At 29.8% G+C, this 19,417-nt stretch overlaps 3 protein-coding genes and 1 long non-coding RNA gene across 4 annotated transcripts in view; 3 read left to right on the forward strand and 1 right to left on the reverse strand.

Annotated features, from left to right (window-relative positions):
• LOC136081661 (uncharacterized) overlaps nt 1-7,147 on the reverse strand; it is a 180,240-nt gene extending 173,093 nt beyond the window's left edge. The window contains exon 1 of the mRNA XM_065799296.1: nt 6,983-7,147. The gene's annotated coding sequence lies outside the window, so the exon portion shown is untranslated. The remainder of the gene's footprint in view (nt 1-6,982) is intronic.
• Nucleotides 1,216-1,596, forward strand: LOC136081222 (uncharacterized). Its single transcript, XM_065798521.1, has one exon. The coding sequence runs from the start codon at nt 1,216-1,218 to the stop codon at nt 1,594-1,596; it is 381 nt and encodes a 126-aa protein (XP_065654593.1).
• A 3,879-nt stretch (nt 7,148-11,026) lies between the features above and the next one.
• On the forward strand, nt 11,027-13,555 carry LOC136081223 (uncharacterized). The gene has a single exon (XM_065798522.1). It carries the CDS (start codon nt 11,027-11,029, stop codon nt 13,553-13,555), a length of 2,529 nt encoding a protein of 842 aa, XP_065654594.1.
• Nucleotides 13,556-16,087: 2,532 nt separating this feature from the next.
• LOC136081660 (uncharacterized) lies at nt 16,088-18,516 on the forward strand. Its single transcript, XR_010638993.1, has 7 exons — nt 16,088-16,922; nt 17,027-17,157; nt 17,230-17,363; nt 17,546-17,619; nt 17,772-17,818; nt 18,019-18,178; nt 18,324-18,516. It is a non-coding gene; the product is annotated as an uncharacterized LOC136081660 (long non-coding RNA).
• Nucleotides 18,517-19,417: the final 901 nt, after the last annotated feature.

Consider the following 19,417-nt stretch of genomic DNA (forward strand, 5'->3'; position numbering starts at 1 on the left):
AGTTTAATAAAGTGTTTATCAATCCCGATTTAACTGTGGCTGAGCGATACAAAGCAAAGTTATTACGCGAGGAGTGCAAACAAAAAAGTTCAGAAAATTTGGCACTCTTACTTTTTTATTATGGCATACGAAACAAAAAACTCATAAAAATTAACAAATAGCAATCATTTTATAATTACAAAAACTAAAAAGATTGTAGTCACGGCTTATTAACTTCTTTAGTTATTCCGAAGTCATTGCAAAAAAATCATGCCTCAAGCATTAGTAAACAGCGTTCTATTACGGTAAACAACAAAAGCATTAAAAAGGTTATCAGTTTAAAACGTAGACTTTATAAACTCAAGTAATCAAATTCGTTCATCAATTTTACAGTTTATCGTAAGGACCGGATATAAATTGGCGGTGGTGTAGCTATATACTGCAGAAATGACGTTAAATCTGCCATAGTAAGTATTACTTAAACTGACCTAGATATTGACATCATTTGTGTTGATTTAATTTTTGGGTCTGGTAAACTCCGCTTAATTACTTGTTACCGCCCACCGTCCTATTCTCTTAACGAATATATCTATCTTGAATCAATGATTTCGATAACTAGATGTTATTGGTTTTATATCTCATTTATTAAAAATAAATTGGGACTTCGATTTTTCTTTTGTTTTTACAACTGAAGATTATTGAAACATCTTTTCTGATCATCTTCGTAAAAGTATTGATCGTTTTGTTCCAATCAGAACAATATACCATAAGAAAAAAAGTCTTATCCAAAGTATATTTATAAAATGCTAATTCGCAAATCATTTTTATGGAAAAGATGGTCGATCACTAAGACCATCTTGCTCAAAAAGGTATTTATCCAATATGCATCTAAATGTAAAAAAGCCATATCCAATCACCATATAAATGTGGAGCTAAAACTGGTCAAAGAAAATAACTTAATTAAGTTTTTTAGTTACGTAAATAAAAGTCTAAACAACCCCAAAAAAATATATCCTCTAAAAACCAATAGCAACTTTACTACTAGCAATGTTGAAATCGCGGAAGTGTTTAACAAACACTCTGGAAGTGTTTTTACTGTAGATGACGAAAATTTGCCTAAAATAAATACTTTTGTTAGTGAACATATTAAGATAGATTGCGTAGATTTTTCAGCAAAGATGGTTCATCAAAAACTGAAAAATCTTAAAACCTTGCACATCATTTGGACCTGACGGTATGCCAAATATACTTTTAAAACAGTTAGCACATATAATATGCATTCCGCTTTCATATATATTCGAATCAAGTTTTACGCCAAGTTCGTTACCAAAACAGTGGCTTCAAGCTTCGGTTTCGTCTATTTTTAAAAAAGGATCTACTTCAGATGCTAACAATTATAGACCTATATCCCTCACATGTACTAGCTGCCGAGTAATGGAAAGTATTGTTAGTTCATGTATCGCTGATTATCTTAATATAAATAATCTAATAACACCTAATCAACACGGCTTTTTATCTAAAAGATCAATGTGCACAAATCTTCTTGAGTCAACTAATGACTGGAAAAAAGCTTTAGACAGCAATTTAATTACTGACGTGGTGTACATTGATTTTTAAAAAGCATTTGACTTTGTACCTCATCCAAAACTTTTGAAAAAACTTGCAATGTACGGTATAATAGATAAGCTGCTTCATTGGATATCAGCATTTCTTTCTAACAGATATCAAAGAGTTCTGGTTGGAAATTCACTATCCAATCCAACCAGCATCCTTAGTGGAGTTCCACAGGGTAGCGTTTTGAGCCCAACGTTATTCTCGTTATATATTAATAATCTACCCTCTATAATAAAAGATCTTAATTGCTCTCTAATGTTATATGCTGACGATATCAAGCTATATAGTTCATTTAAGGATGCCAATTACAGTCACAATGTTGCTGTTGCTATTTATAAAGTTTATCTCTGGTCCAATAAATGGCAGTTAAAAGTAGCCAATAATAAGTGCATTACTCATAGAATAGCGCCTACTTCATTTTGTATAGATATAAATTACAATCATCAATTAGGAGATCATAATTTAACCTGGTCTACAAACCTAAAAGATCTTAGAGTGACCATGGATTCTTACCTAAATTACAATAGTCATATTTCAAATATCGTCCGCGCATCAAACATTCGAGGATATCTAATCCTTAAGTGTTTTAAAAGTCGTGATCCACGTCTTATCGTAAAAGCCTACACTACCTTTATAAGACCGATCATTGAGTATTGCTTTCCAGTTTGGTCGCCAAACTGTACTGATATGAAAAAAAACAGTGGAAAGCGTACAAAGACGTTTTACCAAAAGAATCCTTAACCTAAATAACTTTTTTATATTTAAATAGACTTAGACTTCTTAGTTTAGAACTACTAGAAATTCGTCGCTTTGTGCAAGACATGATTACGTGTTACAAAATTTTGAACAATTTAATTTGCTTAAATAAATCAAGTTTTTTTTTAATTAACAACTATATTTACATAATTTTCGAGGACATAATTTCAAATTACGCAAACTAAAATGTAAACTCGATGTCCGTAAATATTCTTTCTCACTCAGGGTTGTTAATATGTGGAATAACTTGCCGTCTGACGTCGTGAACGCCAAAAATATCAAGAGCTTCAAAATTAAAATTAATTCAATCAACTTTGAAAAATACTGTTCCGGCTAACTAGATTTTGTTTTATAACTATGGTCTTATACATAATTGTAATATATATAACGGGTGATGCGGAAGTTATCGGACAAATCCTAATTTCATTATTTGAGCATAATGATTAATTTTTGTGGTTTTATGCGTAGGCATAAACGTTCTATAAAATATAAACTTTATTATTTGAAACACAATTATTTGAAATGAGGTTAAATGCAGCTGAACAAGAATCTTTTCGAAAGCGACTAAAATGTTTTTTGTAAATAAACCTAATATAAAAAATACAAAAAATCGTAAATCATTTTGAAAGGGAAAGATTTGCTAAAAGTACAATATATGATAACCTAAAAAGACTTGAAACTGTTCAATCGTTTTCTGATAGAAAGCACCCTGGTCGTTCGACATCCTGGACTAGAGAAAAGAAAGCCGAATTAACGAGACTTGTCAACCATCGAAAAGGGGTCAGTCAGAGAAAAATAGGTATTAAATTCGGTGTAAATCAATCGACAATTGGTCGTCAGTTAAAAAAATGAATATTAAATATAGAAAACGTGAAAAGACTCCAAAATACACTATAGAACAACAAATAAAGGCAAAGAAAAGAAGCAGGAAACTAGTAACCAAGTTTAGTTAACACAAAATCGCTTCTAGTCATCGATGACGAAAAATACTTTTGTTTTGCAGGGGACAACATGCCTGCAAATTCTGGATACTACACAAACAATAAAAATACATGCCCAGAAGGTGTTCGTTTTATAGGAAAAGAGAAATTTCCAAAAAAATTATTAATGTGGATAGCCATATCTGACCGTAGTATGTCCGAGCCATTGTTTCGCACTTCCAAGGCTGTAGCGATCAATTCATCAATCTATATTAATGAATGTTTAGAAAAACGACTTCTTTCATTTATTCACAAGTATCATGGAGACTTTAACTATTTATTTTGGCCAGATTTAGCATGTTCTCATTATTCTAAAGATTCTCTAAATTGGATGGACCAATATGTCTATTACGTTGATAAAGAATCCAATCCCCCAAATGTGCCTCAAGCATGACCAATTGAAAATTTTTGACATTTGGCACAGAAGGTTTACGAGGGAGATTGGCAAGCTTCAACAGAGCAAGTTTTGATTGATCGCATTAAACTAAAACTACAAGAAATTGATTTAAACTTTTTACAGTCGCGTATGAAAGGCGTCAGAGCAAAATTGAGATCAATTGCAGATGGTGGTGTTTTTTCATATAAAAAATAACATATTTTTATTAAAAGATAAATGCTTTATTTAAAAAAAATATAATAGTAGTTTGTTTTTTTATTTATAAATAAGTTATTGACGTTTTTATTTTGTCCGATAACTTCCGCATCACCCGTTATATATATTTTGTAAAATATCTCGCATATGTGTTATGTGATTGTAGGGCACGTTGTCAGAGTCCTTCAGAACATGTATCACTGTTCTAATAAATTTTAACCTAATCTAATTTAATGTTTGCATGTTTATATGGCAATAGATAAAAGAGAAATATAGTTGTGTTAAAATGTGTTTATTAAAAATATTTTTTGCTTATTATTACATTATTTCTATACTTTTAGCAACTTAGTTGAACAAAAATTCTATGTGATGTTTCCAGTTAAGGTTTTCATCAACATATACACCTAAAAAGTTAGTATAAATTTCTTATTAGAAGTAATTTCTTTTTAGAAGTTGGATGAAAAGGTGACTATTTCATTTTATCAACATTAAGCGACAACTTATTCATTTTAAATCAGTCACAAATCTGTGTTAACTCAATGTTCATATTTTGAAACAATATGTTTATGCATTTATGAGATAAAAGAAAATAGCATTATCAACAAACATAACGGTACTTAAATTAGCGGATTCATTAATGTAAATAAGAAAGAGAAGAGATCCTAGCATTGAACCCTGAGGGACTCCATTAGTTAAATGTACTAAGTCGGAAGATACAGTTGAATTACTATCAACGAACTGTTTAACTTATTGACGATGTATTTGTCGATAAAGTTGTCTGAGCTTCCAGTATATATGAATGCAGAAAATTTGTGCCCATTTATTTCCAACTTCCGAATTGCATGTGAGAGGCAATTAGGGACTCCAGCACTTATTGTTGTTAATATATCGTCAGACGCAGTAACAGCTAACGATCTATTTCATTTACATACTTTAATAAAATGTCCTTGTTTTTGACATTTGTGGCAAACAACATCTTGTGTAGAACAAGCATTACTCGTATGACGGTTGTTTCCGCAGTATTGTGGTCTTGAGTTTAAACCAGTGATTAATGCATCACTGATGGATTCAGTGATGCATTTATCACAGTGAATTAGATTTTATAAGTATTTATAAACAGTCGGCGAAACGAAGTTTATTAGTATTCTCAACATTTTTTCAGATGTAGAGTCTGAAGATAAAAAGAAGTTTTCGAGAGTTTTAAATCAGTAAATCTATTCTTTGCTTGACGTTAAAGAACCTGGATTTGCGTCGAATCTTTCAGGACGTAAATATTTCTCCATAAAAATAATTTTAAATTTTAATCAAAACTTTATTTTTTTTTTCAATTTTTTTTTTAGCGAAATACGTATACGATAGTTAAATTGAACTAATAACATCTCTTAACTATTAAGGCTTTATCTATCATATGTTACTAAATCAATACAATAGAAATTTTAAAATAAGAATTATTAACGCAACAATTCTCAACGAGAGATATTAAGTCATAATAAGTTCATAACGTTTAAAAATAGTTCACCAATATAATAAAAAAACATCAATATCATAATATACCTTTGTTATTGACAATATGCAGATGAATTCTGTTTAGCAGAGAGTAAGGAATAAGCTGCATACTTAAACAAAAATTAGCTCAATAGCATCATTATTTAGCAATTCTTCATAATTTTTTATTAAAACGTTTTAAAAATGAAGATATAAAGAAAAAAGACTTTGAAAGTTTGACATTCGGCCGAATCAAATACTTTGTTAAATATCAAAATGAAAGTAATAAAAGATTAGTAATTACATTATTAGTTAGACCTCACCTTATATATGGAGCACCATTAAAGAACTCACATTTACGGAAGCATGTTATTATAATTGAACAATTTTAACATAGGGCAACTTGTGTTTATAATTTAAATGGTTTATCATGTGAAACTCACAAATAAACCCACATGTGAAACTCACTAACAAACCTACCTCTAACCACATGCGGTCGTGGCGCAGTGGTTAGAGCGCTTGCTTTATAAGCAGGAAATCCAGGTTCGAAACGAGCTCTGGACAAATTTTCGCGTCACGGTAAGGAAGGAGGCGTGAATTTCCTGGTTAAATGCACTTCCGCGGTGCTCTGTGACAAGACCGTTAGGACTTCTTGGGGCACCTAAAATAAAAATTTAAAAAAAAAAAAAAAAAACCTTTCTCTCCACATTAGAAAATAGAAGATCAAAAGGCGATGCAATACAACTATACAAATTTATTAATAACTTTGATGCATTAAATTGGTATAATGCTACAACATTTATAAAATTTCTATTACAAAAAGCTACAATAAATAATATATAGACAACAAACCAAAGAAATCAAATAGTCAGCATAATTTATTTATAAATAGGATAGTGGCCAAATGAAACCATTTATAACAAGAAACTGTACGGGCATTTGTTTTTGAAAGTTACGTTCTAAATGTCTTTTAAATGTTTTTTAAACGTTGTTTGCGTAAGAATATTTAGAAGACGTTTATAAGACATTTAAAATACATTTAGAACTTTTAAAAACAAATGCCCGCTGGGAATTGTGAAACTTAAATATATTTAAAACACTCTACGATTAATATATACAAAACTGCAAAAGGCTGTTAAAGTCTGACGTCTGCTGTTTTTATACTCTAATAATGTCACAGCTTTGTTTGTTTATTTATATTTATCTATTGTATTTATTAGTAAATGAATCAGCAAATATTTTTTTAAAAAAACAATGAAGTTTCAAATTATCTTGCTAAAAACATATTCATGCCTTATCACATAACAAAATACATACAAAGATGCTTTCAGAGCATTTAAATAAAACTTTAGCAATTTCATTATGATTTTATTGAATTTTTCCTTTCCCAGTAGTTTTCTTCACTTATTTATAGTTTAAAAACATATCCAATACGAAACCAAATTAACTTCCAATAATTTATTTAAAAACTATTTTAAAAATATAAATTTCCTTTAATAAAATATTAACTTTTAAATTTGTTTAGAAATTACTATGTATGTAAAACAGAACATATCAAAACAAAATAGATTCTCACCTGTATTCTTTTAAATAATTAAAGTTCTTACATTATATAATTGTATGAAAAATGAAAAGAAAATCTACTCTAAATGAAAAATTGCGCTGTAAACGCAAATGCTATAGCTGTACCCTCTAAAAAATGAAGCGTTGATTTGATGTTGATCAACGTTGATTTTGCGTTTACATTAGCGATCAACGGCGATCATCTACAAATGGATGTTGTAGCAACGGCACTGTTATCAACAGTTTATTTACAATGTTATCAACGTTTATTTACAAACACTGAGCGTTCGTTAATTTTATTTTTATCCATTTATTTAACCAAAAATTGAAAATTACAAATTTTTATAATTTTACAAAATTATGTTAGGTGTCACCAGGGCCGGTCTTAGGCCGATTTGACCGATTGCTCTAAATAGGGCCCCGCGCTTGGTAGGGGCCCCGCAATTTATAGCATATCATTATAAATGGCAGTAATTTTTTTTTATAAATTTCTATCAATCTTAATATAATTCGTACAGTTAACGTTGAACGTTTAATGCGCATGGTAACGTCTTATGTTATTTTTAGTTTATCTTAGTTATTGCGGTATATGGTATAAATATATTAGTTTCCAATCTACTTTCGAAAGTTCCAGAAGTACTTATTTCCGAAAATTCACGAGGCAAGCAATGAACATGGCGGCAGCTTTTATATTGTTAAAGATTAAGCTGTATTTACTTTTGAAATGTTCGTAATATATTTTTTGTTTGTTTATGCTATAATTATTTTTCATTTTGTTTACTATTAGTTTTGTTTACTTTTCAGTGCCGTGGCTTGTGGATTTGGGGCCCCCCCTCCCCCCCAAAACTAGCCATTACGGCCCTAATTTTTTTTTTCTAAAAAAGTGGATAAACTTTACAGATTACTTCAAAACAGCTGGGTACCTGACATATTTTAACGTCGCCGTTCATGAGACTAAATGCAATCAAATTAACGCTTAAATTCAATTAGATATATTTTATAATTGTTAAATTGATATAGAGTTACTAGTGTAAATAGAGTAAATGCATTGCGCAGATAATAGAAGAATGTCGCAAACCATCAAAAAAAGGGTTTGCGACGTGTTTTCATGCTAGCAAACTCATTTATTATGCCTTCATAACTTAATGTTCTTGCAACCTCGTTCTCAATAGACAGCATTGCTAAGGAAGACAAACGTTCATCAACCATTGTTGACCTATTTAAAAATACAAAGAAATAAAGCTACACGTATTTATGTATAATGAAGCAAGATTATTTATACTAACCTATGAAATGTTTTAATTAGTTTTAACTTGCTGAAGCTACGTTCTGCACTTGCAACAGTAACTGGTAAAGTAAGAATGATTCGTAACGCAATAACTAGATTGGGATAAGTTTCTTGCAGCTCTTCTTTGTAGATGTAGTTTAGGAAGTCATATGCAGATTTTAGGAGAGCATTTTTTTCCTCCTTTATAACTATGACAAAACATTTTAACTACGATTCTAAATCCTCAGAATCTATATCAGCAAGCTTTATTTGCAAATTTTTGCCATAAGCAGACAGAGAATTTTCACTACAAGCTTTGATAAAACTCTCAGATCGGTAAAGAAAGTCATAAAGCTTTGTGACAATGCTGATCTGTTCAAAACGCTCTTTTACTGATGCAATTGACATATCAATTAGTGGCAAAAAGAAATCTGCTTTATACTGATGTTCAGGTTGCCAAGTGTGATCAGCACACTCGTATGAATAAATCGATTTTTTTTTTCGTGAACGCACCATCGAAAAAACCTTTTCAATGCCCAATACTTCTGCGATTTCTGATGCCTTAACACGTGCGTCAGAAAATCCATTTTCGCGATTCTCATAAAAAAAACGCTTTTGTTGCATTTATTTCACTAGCTAATATGTCGAGAGAGGTTGCAGAAGACTGAAGCAGCTTACTTGATTCGTTAATTTGAAATAAAACGTCATACCAAATAATGATTGATAATAAGAAAGGCCATGTTCTAATATATTCTGTCAGCGATCATACTTCTGTGGAAGTTGCCCCATCTCTTTTTTCTAAGGCATGTTCTTCCAATTTTTCAAGTGCCTCTAAGATTTCTTTTAAATAGAAGCGAAGTGGTTTAACACAGTTTATTCTACTTTCCCATCTGGTATCTGATTGTGGCTTGACTGAAATTGACACTCATGATTTTAAAATTTCCCATCGAGGAGGAGACGATGAAAAGAGCGTGTATAACCTTGAAAGAACACCAAAAAAAGATATTGCACTGATGGATGATAGTGCACCATCAACAATAACAAGATTGAGTGAATGGTTAGCACATGGAACATATAAGGCCTTAGGATTCATTTCCAGAAACCTTGCTTGAACACCTTTTACTTTTACTTTCATACTAGCACCATTATCGTAAGATTGACCTCGGCAGTCTAAAATATTTAGATCCCAATTTTTTGCCTGATTTAAAAATGCATTGAAAAGCCCTTTTCCAGTGGTATCATTTACTGTGAGATATCCAAAGAAATTTTCGGAAATGTCGATACCTAGTCCAGGAGTGCATGTTACTGATCGCAGAACAATGCTCATTTGTTCTTTGTGCGTAACGTCTGGCGTACAATCTAAAATAATAGAATAGTATTTTGCCTTTTTTACCATAGAAAGGTTTTTGGATTCAATCTCCCTGGCTAAAAGTCTAATCAAGTCGTTCTGTGTGTCATTGCTCAAGTAGTGCTCCTTGGTTTCTTTGTCCTGAATTCTTTGCATAAGCTCATTGAGGACGGTATCATACTTAGCCAGTAATTCAAACACCCCAAGAAAGTTTTCATTGCTCTTTGAACCAATGGCTGTGTCTGAACCACGGAATGCAAGATTTCTTGCAGAAAGAAATAAAGTAATGTCTAGTATCCTTTTTAACACAGCCCTCCAAAATATCCGCTCTTTATGAAGCAACTTTTGTTGTTTCTCGTCTATGATAGCTTGATTTGCAATGCCTGCTTTACCAAAATTGAGGAAGAAGAACTGTCAAACCGTTAAAGAGAAACCATTAAGCAGTGCTTAATGGTTTCTCTGTAACGGTTTGACAGATTTTTATAAAGCTCACGTTTTTCATAAAATTCGGACCTCGGGAGTTAAACATTTTTTTCTTTTTTTTCTACATGAAAAATATTATTGCTTTTTTCACGCTTGCTTAATTTTGGTAATATCGTGTTTAAAAGGCCATGTTTTTTTATTAATAGTAACAGTAACTATATATATATATATTCAAATATTCTTATTATAAAAAACACACAAAAAAAAAATTTCAAATAACAAAAAAGGCCCCTAAAAATGCTGGGCCCCCCCCAGTTGGGAGGTGTGGGGGAGCTTAGCCACGGCTCTGTTACTTTTGTTTAACGCAAACTTTTCTCGCTTTTCAGTAAATATTTTATATTTAAGACAATATAAATTTTATTGGATAATTTTAAGAGTACTTTTTTTCAAGTCTATTAAATAATCTTAATATTAAATGTTTGTTTATTTATATTAAGATATTTGCAGTAATCAATTGCTTACATTTTTATTTATGTTTTAATTTGTTGAGTTGTTTAGATACTTAAGATTTATTTATCTAGACTAGATACTATATTATAGTATCTAGAATCACATAGTCTATATAGTTCAATACTTCAGTAAACATTATATTAACTAAAAACAAAAGAACTTTTAAGTTTGTTTTCATGCTTCAAATAAAAAAAGCTATTTTTATGTTTTAATCTTACTATAATTCTAATGGATTTATTTATTTATTATCTCTTTATCAATATGTTTTATTATATTTTATCTCTATATTGTTTTAGCTAATTGAAGGGAAAATGTTTATATTAGTTTTGTTAATTTTACTTTTAATTTTGTAAGGGGGATTTTTTATTTAATTTAGTTTAATTAAACTATTTTATTTTATTGTGCAATTTAATAGTAAAAAAAGAGATAAGTTTTTATTTTTGAAGAACACAAGCCAAAATATGAGTAAAAGACAAAGGGACGTCGGTAGAAAATATCTAAGTGGTAACATGAAGAGAACCTTAGCTAAGGTAAAGAAAACTGAAGCAGAAAAAGAAAAAGGTGCGTTAGATAAATATTTGAGTAAATCAGTAGATCTGTTTGAAACTGAAAAATCAGACAAACAAGTCGAGTCAGACGACATTGAAACAAATATTTCTAAAGAAATTACATCAGAAGCTAGTAGTAGTTTTCTTTCTGGATGTAATGCTCAACAAAATACATCTAAATTATGTATAAATATATCTGTTAACACACACAAGGATAATGAGGATATTTCAGAATCAAGAGAAGAAAATTCAAACCCAGCACTATGTGATATTTTAAAGATAAAAGATGACCCTGCTACATGGCCAAATAAAATAAATCAAAATGTCAGAGATTATTTAGTGAACAAAGGACCCCCTAAGATCACTGTAGAAAATTTTCCGCAAAATGAAAAAGGGTTACATTTTTCGAAATTTCATTGTAAAAGAAAATTAAAAAATGGGGAAGTTATAGAACGACCATGGCTAATATATTCTGAATCATTTGATAAAGTTTACTGTTACTATTGCAAACTTTTTGACACAAATACTGATTCTGCACTTGCTACTTCTGGATTTGACAGCTGGTCAAATATTCATACAAGATTAGAGGATCATGAAAAATCAAAAAAACATTTGCAATGTACACTTAATTGCTATGAACTGCAGCAAAGGTTATCTACTGGATTAACTGCTGATACATTAAATGAAAAATTAATAAGACAGGAAACAAAAAGCTGGAATCAAGTCTTTGAGCGACTTGTTGCTTCTGTACAGTTTTTGGCAGAAAGGAACTTGGCATTTCGTGGGTCTGAAGAACAAATTGGAAATCCACATAATGGCAATTTTCTAGGCGTCATTGAATTGCTAGGAAAATTTGATCCAGTTATGCAAGATCATATACAGAAAATTATTAACAAAGACATTCATGATCATTATTTAGGCAAGACCATACAAGATGAAATTATTGATACTATAGGCCAAGCTGTTCTACAGGAAATTATTGCTAGAATTAAGTCGGCAAAGTATTTTGCAGTGATTCTTGACTGCACTCCTGATATCAGCCATCAGGAACAGATGTCAATGGTGCTAAGATATGTCGCTGATGGCACACACTCAGATGTCCCAGCAGGAATTTATGAACATTTTATAAAGTTTATTATAGTTGAGAGCAGCACTGGTGAAAATTTATTTAACACTCTTGTGAAAGAAACTGAAATGCTAGGACTAGATGTTGAAAACATCAGAGGACAAGAGTATGACAATGGAGCTAATATGAAAGGGCACAATTCTGGAGTGCAAGCACGACTTTTGGAAAGAAATTCACGAGCTTTCTATACTCCTTGTGTGTGCCATAATTATAATCTTGTTCTAGGAGATATGGCTAAAACGTGTTCAGATGCCATGACATTTTTTGGAACCCTGCAGCGTATTTACACCCTTTTTGCTTCATCTACAAAAAGATGGACTGTTTTTAAAAAGCATGTGAAATGCCTGTCTGTTAAACCATTATCAGAAACAAGATGGAAATGTAGAATGGAAAGTGTTAAAGCTGTACGATTTCAAGCCGCAGAATTGTGTGATGCTTTAGAAGAACTAGCAAAAAGCACAAATGATGCTCAAGAGAAAAGTGAGGCTGAATCATTAGTAAGCCAAATGACAAATTATAGGTTTCTGGTTGCACTATGTTTTTGGCACTCTTTATTGTTTCAAGTAAATTTTACTAGCAAGGAACTTCAAAGCAATACCATAGACATTGCCGCGGGGCTGACAACTTTTGAAAAATTGTTTGATTGGTTGAAGACATACCGAGAGACTGGATTTGTAGCAGCATTGATTGATGCCAAAGAGCTTGCAAATGAGTTAGAAGTTGAACCCATATTTCAACAGAAGCGCTGTTACAAGAAAAAGAAAATGTTTCTTTATGAATCTTCTGACGAACCAATTTTAGACCCCAAGACAGAATTCCGGGTAAATTTTTTCAATCAAGTTGTAGACAAAGCATTGCAATCTCTTCAACCACGGTTTATGCAGCTGAAAGAACACGATAAACTTTTTGGATTTCTATATAATTTTCAAAATATGTCTAAAGAAGATCTCAGAAAACATTCAGCCGACCTAGAAATTGCTTTGACAGACATTACAAAAGATATAGAAGGGTTCATGCTTTTCGAAGAAATGGAGGCAATTAAGCCAATACTGCCCGTTCAACAACAAAAACCCAAAGAACTCTTTAAATATTTGGCTTGTAATGATAGGTCGATTGAATTTCCAAATTTGTTCATAGCCCTAAAAATACTGATGACAATTCCAGTTACAGTCGCTTCCGGTGAAAGAAGTTTTTCAAAACTAAAATTAATTAAAACCTACCTTAGGTCAGTAATTAACCAAGAACGACTAAACAATTTGGCACTAATATCAATTGAATCTCCTATAAGTAGAGAAATTAATTATGAAAAAATTCTAAAAGATTTCGCAAGCAAAAAAGCAAGAAAGATCCACTTTGACTTATAGATTATTTGTTTATTATGACAATAACAAGAACTGTTTTGTTTAAATTCATTGTAATATTTTTATTATTGTTTATTGATTCGTTTGTGGAGTTATATTTTTTTGTATAATAAATGTGTTTCAATAATTTTATTAATAGTAGTTATTGTAAAAAAAAAAAATCAGGTGGGCCCCGCAAGCATTCGTTAAATTGGGCCCCGCAATTCGTAAGGCCGGCCCTGGGTGTCACTCATATAGTTAAAAACTAGTCATTGGAGTGACACCTAAACAAAATAAACAAACAAACAAAATCAATAGTAATATTAATAAATGAAAGCAAGTGTAAATTAAATTAATTATAAAAAAAATAATGATTAAGCTATAATAAATTAAATAAGAAGACAAAAAAATATGAAAATACTCAATTAATAACAACAATAAAAATCATTAGCAACAACAGCACAAATAATAACAAACTTTACGCAAATGAAAAGGCAAGCACAAAAACTACAAAACAAAAACAAAAATTACATTTTCTGTTGACAAAAAACAAATTTATTGAGCCGTTTACTAACAGTAATTTGCTGAGCAAACAGCATGTTCTGCTGGGATTTTTTTGTTACTTTTGGTGGTAATACAACGTTTGTTCAAATTTTAATTATATAACGGTATGAAATGAATATAAACTTTATTGAAAAACATATATTTTATTAAGTAATTATATTTTCAGTTCTTGAATAAAGATTATTCTAATGAAATTAGGGTAGTTCTTTAACTATTTAAGGATAATAGAACATCGTAATATATATATTTTAACAATTTAACATAAAAAAGTCACAACTTAGCAGCAATTTGGCTTATTTATGCTTATTATAATAACATTACTATTATCAAATTAGTAATGTTTATGACTGCAAGTATTTGCCTGATAAATTCTGACTGCAAACTTAAATCATATAGTATAAAATGCAATTTAAATTGGTTTTTTCTGTATAAGAATAATAGTTCGTTTATTTTTTTGCTTTTATGATGTAATAAAATAAAAATATTAATGCCTAAATGTGACAGAAGCCTATACATGAGAGAATTTATGAAAGAAAAACGAGATGCTAAAAAAATAATAAAATATCTTCTTGAAGAGTGCAATATTATTAATAGAGGGAATTGTGTTTATCTAGATTCAGACATTCAAAAGATTTTTGAAGTTTCTGAAAATGTGCACAGCGATATATTGATGTTTTCAATCACTTCACCTGAAAATAAATTTTATTTAAGTAAAATTGAATCTAATTATGGTGATGTTGACGACATTGCAGTTGAAAATAGTTTATACAGTAGTATTGGTACTCTAACTTCAACAAAAGATTTTTTAAATGAGTGGTTATTAAAATTCTGTATAAAAGATGATGCTTTAAATGCACTTTTATTTCACTTAAATAAATTTACTCCATCTATACCAAAATGCAGGCAGACATTACAAAAATCTCTTCAAAAAGTTAATGTTTTATATGTCAGTGGAAAGTGCAATTGATTATTATATATCAACAGTTGGAAATAAGGAAAAGCTTGATCTAATTGTAAGTCTTAATGGTGCACCTATGTACAATAGTAAAAAGACTTCCATTTGGCCTATACTAATTACAACTAATAGAAAAGGATCATTTGCTGTTGCAATTTGGTATGGTCAGGGAAAACCAAACAATTTGGATGAGTACTTAGAAGATTTCATTCTTGAAATGAAAATATTGCAAACTAATGGGTATAAACAGCTGCAGGTGACTATTAAAGCTTTTGTTTCTGATGTTCCTGCAAGAGCATTTGGTAAATGCATAATAGGGCATAGTGGCTACATAGCTGTGAAAGATGTATGGCAGTTGGCACACAAAAACATGGTGTAAGATTATTGGAAACAACTGCTTTACTTCGTACTGACATGGCTTTTAAAAATAGTTTGTATAAAAAAGAAGTTCACCAACTTGAGAGTCTTTCTCCACTTGTTCATTTAAATTTCCCAATGGTAACTGGATTCCCATTGAACTATATGCACCTTATATGTCTAGGGGTAGTTAAAAAACTTCTAATAAACTGGTGCAAAGGTCCCCGATGTATTAGAATAAGTCAATCTGTTAAAGACAGTATTTCAAATGAACTCATAAATTTGCGAAGTTCTACAACAATTAATTTTCAATGTAGACCACGCTCTTTTAATGAACTTGAGAAGTGGAAAAGCAACAGAGTTTCGATTCTTTCTGCTTTATGCTGGACCTGTTGTTTTAAAAAGGAAATATAAATAAAACTAACTATGACTTATTTATTTCTCTTTCAATTGCTATGCACATACTGCTTTCTGATAAAATGGTGAAAAATGAATTGTTAGTGGCATATGCTAAACAGTTGCTTATATGGTTTGTTAGAGAAGTGCAAATTTTGTATGGGGAGATCTTTGTAACATACAATGTTTATAGCATGATTCATTTAGCTGATGATTGTGTTAACTTTGGGGAGAGTCTTGATCATCTATCAGCTTTTCCTTTTGAAAACTTTTTCGGTCGAATTAAAAAAATGGTGCGAAAATCACACCAGGCTGTTGCCCAAATAGTGAATCAACTAAATGAGAGAAAAAAGTTGGATATTTTTCTTAGAGAAAGGAATGGTAAAGAAATTTCTGTCCAAGTGGTAAATAAAAAGATCACATTAAATCTACGAGACAGAGTTTATTTCATTCAAGACAAAGGGTTTATTTTAGTAAAAGAGGTTTTGGTAGATCTTGTTAAATGCAAGGCTCTAAATCCTCATTCAGTTCAAAAGTTTTTTCCTGATTGTTTTGAAACATCTTATTTAGACGTTTGTTATGTAAATTTATGTAAAAATTAGCCAACCTAAAAAAAATTTTTCTGAAAAAAGGCCTGATAATACCTGTTCAAAAAGATGGTTATGCTTTTTTTTTGCTTAGACATTGTAATATTACTTATGATCACTGATTTCTTGAATTAAAACACAAATTTTGATTATACTTGCAGACCATCAATTTTTAAAGAATGTCTGTTCATGTGTCATTTTGTAAAATTTGTTATAAATTTGTCAAATATATAGTTCATTGAATAATTTTAAAGTGAGTTTAATGCATTTTAATTTATAAATTTTTTGTGGGAAACAAATACCTGGTATGTTTATAGAAATAATAAAATATTTATGCTGGTGTTTTACATTAATAAATCTAAAAAGCGTTTTTTTAAGTTCATTGTTTTTATTCTAATGTTTTTTTTAATTTTATTTTGTAACTTATATAAGATTGTTTAGAATTAAATTGCACCAGATTATTGAAATGTCAATTTCAATAATCTGTAAATATTGAAACTGACACCGAAGAGAAAAAAGGGACAAAGCAAAAGTAAATTTTACTAAAATTAGTTTTTAATAAATAAAAAATTTTGCAATAAAGAATTACGCAAATCATGCACTTTTTTTGTTTAAAAAGTAAAGTTTTTATTAAAGGAAAAAGTCAGCAATGACATTCTGTAAAAGTGATGAAGATATTGTGGTTGGTGATGAAGAACTATAGGGAAGACATTATTTTGATAGTTCAAATAGCCAAAGAACATCTAACGTGATTCCAAATATAGCAGGTTAACTATTTTTGTAAAAGTAAAATAATGGTTTGTTAAAATAAACATGCTTATTTTTTTACTGAATTATAGATGTTTTTAAATCGATATCAACTCCCCATTTACACAGTGAAATAGCAAGCTTTTCAGTTGCTGAAAATAACATTGACTTCTCGAAAGAAACTAATCTATCTCAAGGGAAAATGATGTTTTTTTCAAATATATTGGTAAAAAAAAGTCCTAATGTTGCTTTTGTTTTAATTAAAATCTGTGTGCGTGTGCAGTAAAAAAATTAATAGAAATATTTTATAAATATATGTTTGTTGACAAGTTTAAATAAAAATCGCTATAGAATGTTTAAAAATTTTGTTTAAATTGTTTAATTTTTGTATGTATAATTTATGTATAGCAAGGTAGAAAATGGCTCTAAAAATTGTGTTTTGGATAAAGAGGATAGCAGAGAAAGACATTTGTCTTGCCAGGGTAAATTAAATTTTTAAGAATGTATATTTTACGTGTTAATCAAAGTTTTATTTATTTTTTCCATTTAGGTAATTTTTCATGGTTAATTTTTTACAAAATATTTTACGTAAATAATAATAATATTATTTATTTTAATACATTTTTTTTTTAAGATATTCTAAAAGTTGCGTTGAGTTGGATGGCAAAAATAGATAAAAAGGTACTACTGTTGCTTTTTATTTTTGTATCAAGGATTACATAAGGCCCCCACAAATTTTCAAAATTTTGAATGAAATCAGAAAAATGATTCAAGAATCAATTTTAAAAATCCATACATTGAAATCAAGATAATTTCATTCATATAGAAGGAATATAATGTGTATTCTGACCCTTAAGTAATTTTTAGTTTTTTCATAATAGATGAGTTCTCTTAGTCGTTGTAGAGGTAATACTCCATATAAATCGGCTTTTACTTTTGGAAAATTGTTGATGAGCAAGGGCGCTGGGGCCTGTTTCAATGTCTCTGGTGGTTCATTGAAGATAAATATTAAAACATACACCGAGTATCATATGATAGTGGGTAAGAATGGTTTTATGCATTTTTTTAGATTTTTTTTTTTTACAGGAAATATATTTTGTTTATCCCAGTCAGTCATTTATGTAACTATTTGCTATAATTTCTGCAGTTTGATTTTTTTCAAACTTGATTTGAACTTTTGATTTAGATGCGATTACATGACAGCATCATGATGCAAAAATTTGCGGATTTCATTCAGGCATTTCGGAATTTTTTAGGCTATCAGGAACACGACTCAATCAAAAAGTTTTAAAAATGAACAATGCTGCAAACGCTATATAAATTGTTTAAAAATGTAAATTTTTTGTTAAATTCAATAAGAATCTTTCTTATTTAACAAATATTTTATATATTTACATATATACATACATAATATATATATATATAAATTATAAATTAGTAGAAAATCACTTAACAAAATTTTTTTTCATTTAACACTGTGTTTCATCAATAAAAAGATGCATCAGAAATAATGAGTTTTTTTTTATTGATGAGAGCATTTCTGATGAGTCTTTTTATTGATAAAACACAGTGTTAAATGAAAAAAATTTTTGTTAAGTGATTTCCTACTAATTTATAATTGCTCTGTTCTTTTAAGAACATTGAGCACTCTATTTTGTAAAATACATTTTAAAGTTGTTTAAATATATATATATATATATATATATATATATATATATATATATATATATATATATATATATATATATATATATATATATATATATATATATATATATATATATATATATATATATATTTCGTAAATTGTTGATATATTTTTTTTTTGATATATGCATTAAAAAGCGATATCAAAATGCCGTCGGCTATTATAAAAATCAGTGTTGAATCACCAGAGTAAATGTTTGTTGATTAAACGTTGAAAAGCAACATTCGATCAACGTTTTTTGTAAACACCCAATCAACGTTGATAAGTGGCTAACATTTTGGACAAAAAATCAATATGGAATCAATATTGACGAGAAACATTGAATCAACATCAAATCAACGCCTCATTTTTTAGCGGGTAGTTTATATCAAAATTTTTAAATTTACAACTGATGGATAAGTATCGGCCCAATGTCTGTTATTCTGCTTTGGAAAATTTTGTTGGACCGTTAATAGTTTTTTTTGCGGCTACCCAGCTCAGGCAAATTTATAAAGGCTCGGTAATGGCCCTGTTATAGCTTCCCAGAACTGGCTATCCAAGAACGGAACTTTATCAATCCTTCAATTTGCTGG

Source organism: Hydra vulgaris, chromosome 06 (assembly GCF_038396675.1).
Source record: "Hydra vulgaris chromosome 06, alternate assembly HydraT2T_AEP".
Lineage (NCBI taxonomy): Eukaryota > Metazoa > Cnidaria > Hydrozoa > Anthoathecata > Hydridae > Hydra > Hydra vulgaris.

Excerpts from the sequence above, each read along its gene's own strand:
- LOC136081222 (XM_065798521.1), top strand. The coding sequence starts at position 1,216 with ATGCCAAATATACTTTTAAAACAGTTAGCACATATAATATGCATTCCG.
- LOC136081223 (XM_065798522.1), top strand. The coding sequence starts at position 11,027 with ATGAAGAGAACCTTAGCTAAGGTAAAGAAAACTGAAGCAGAAAAAGAA.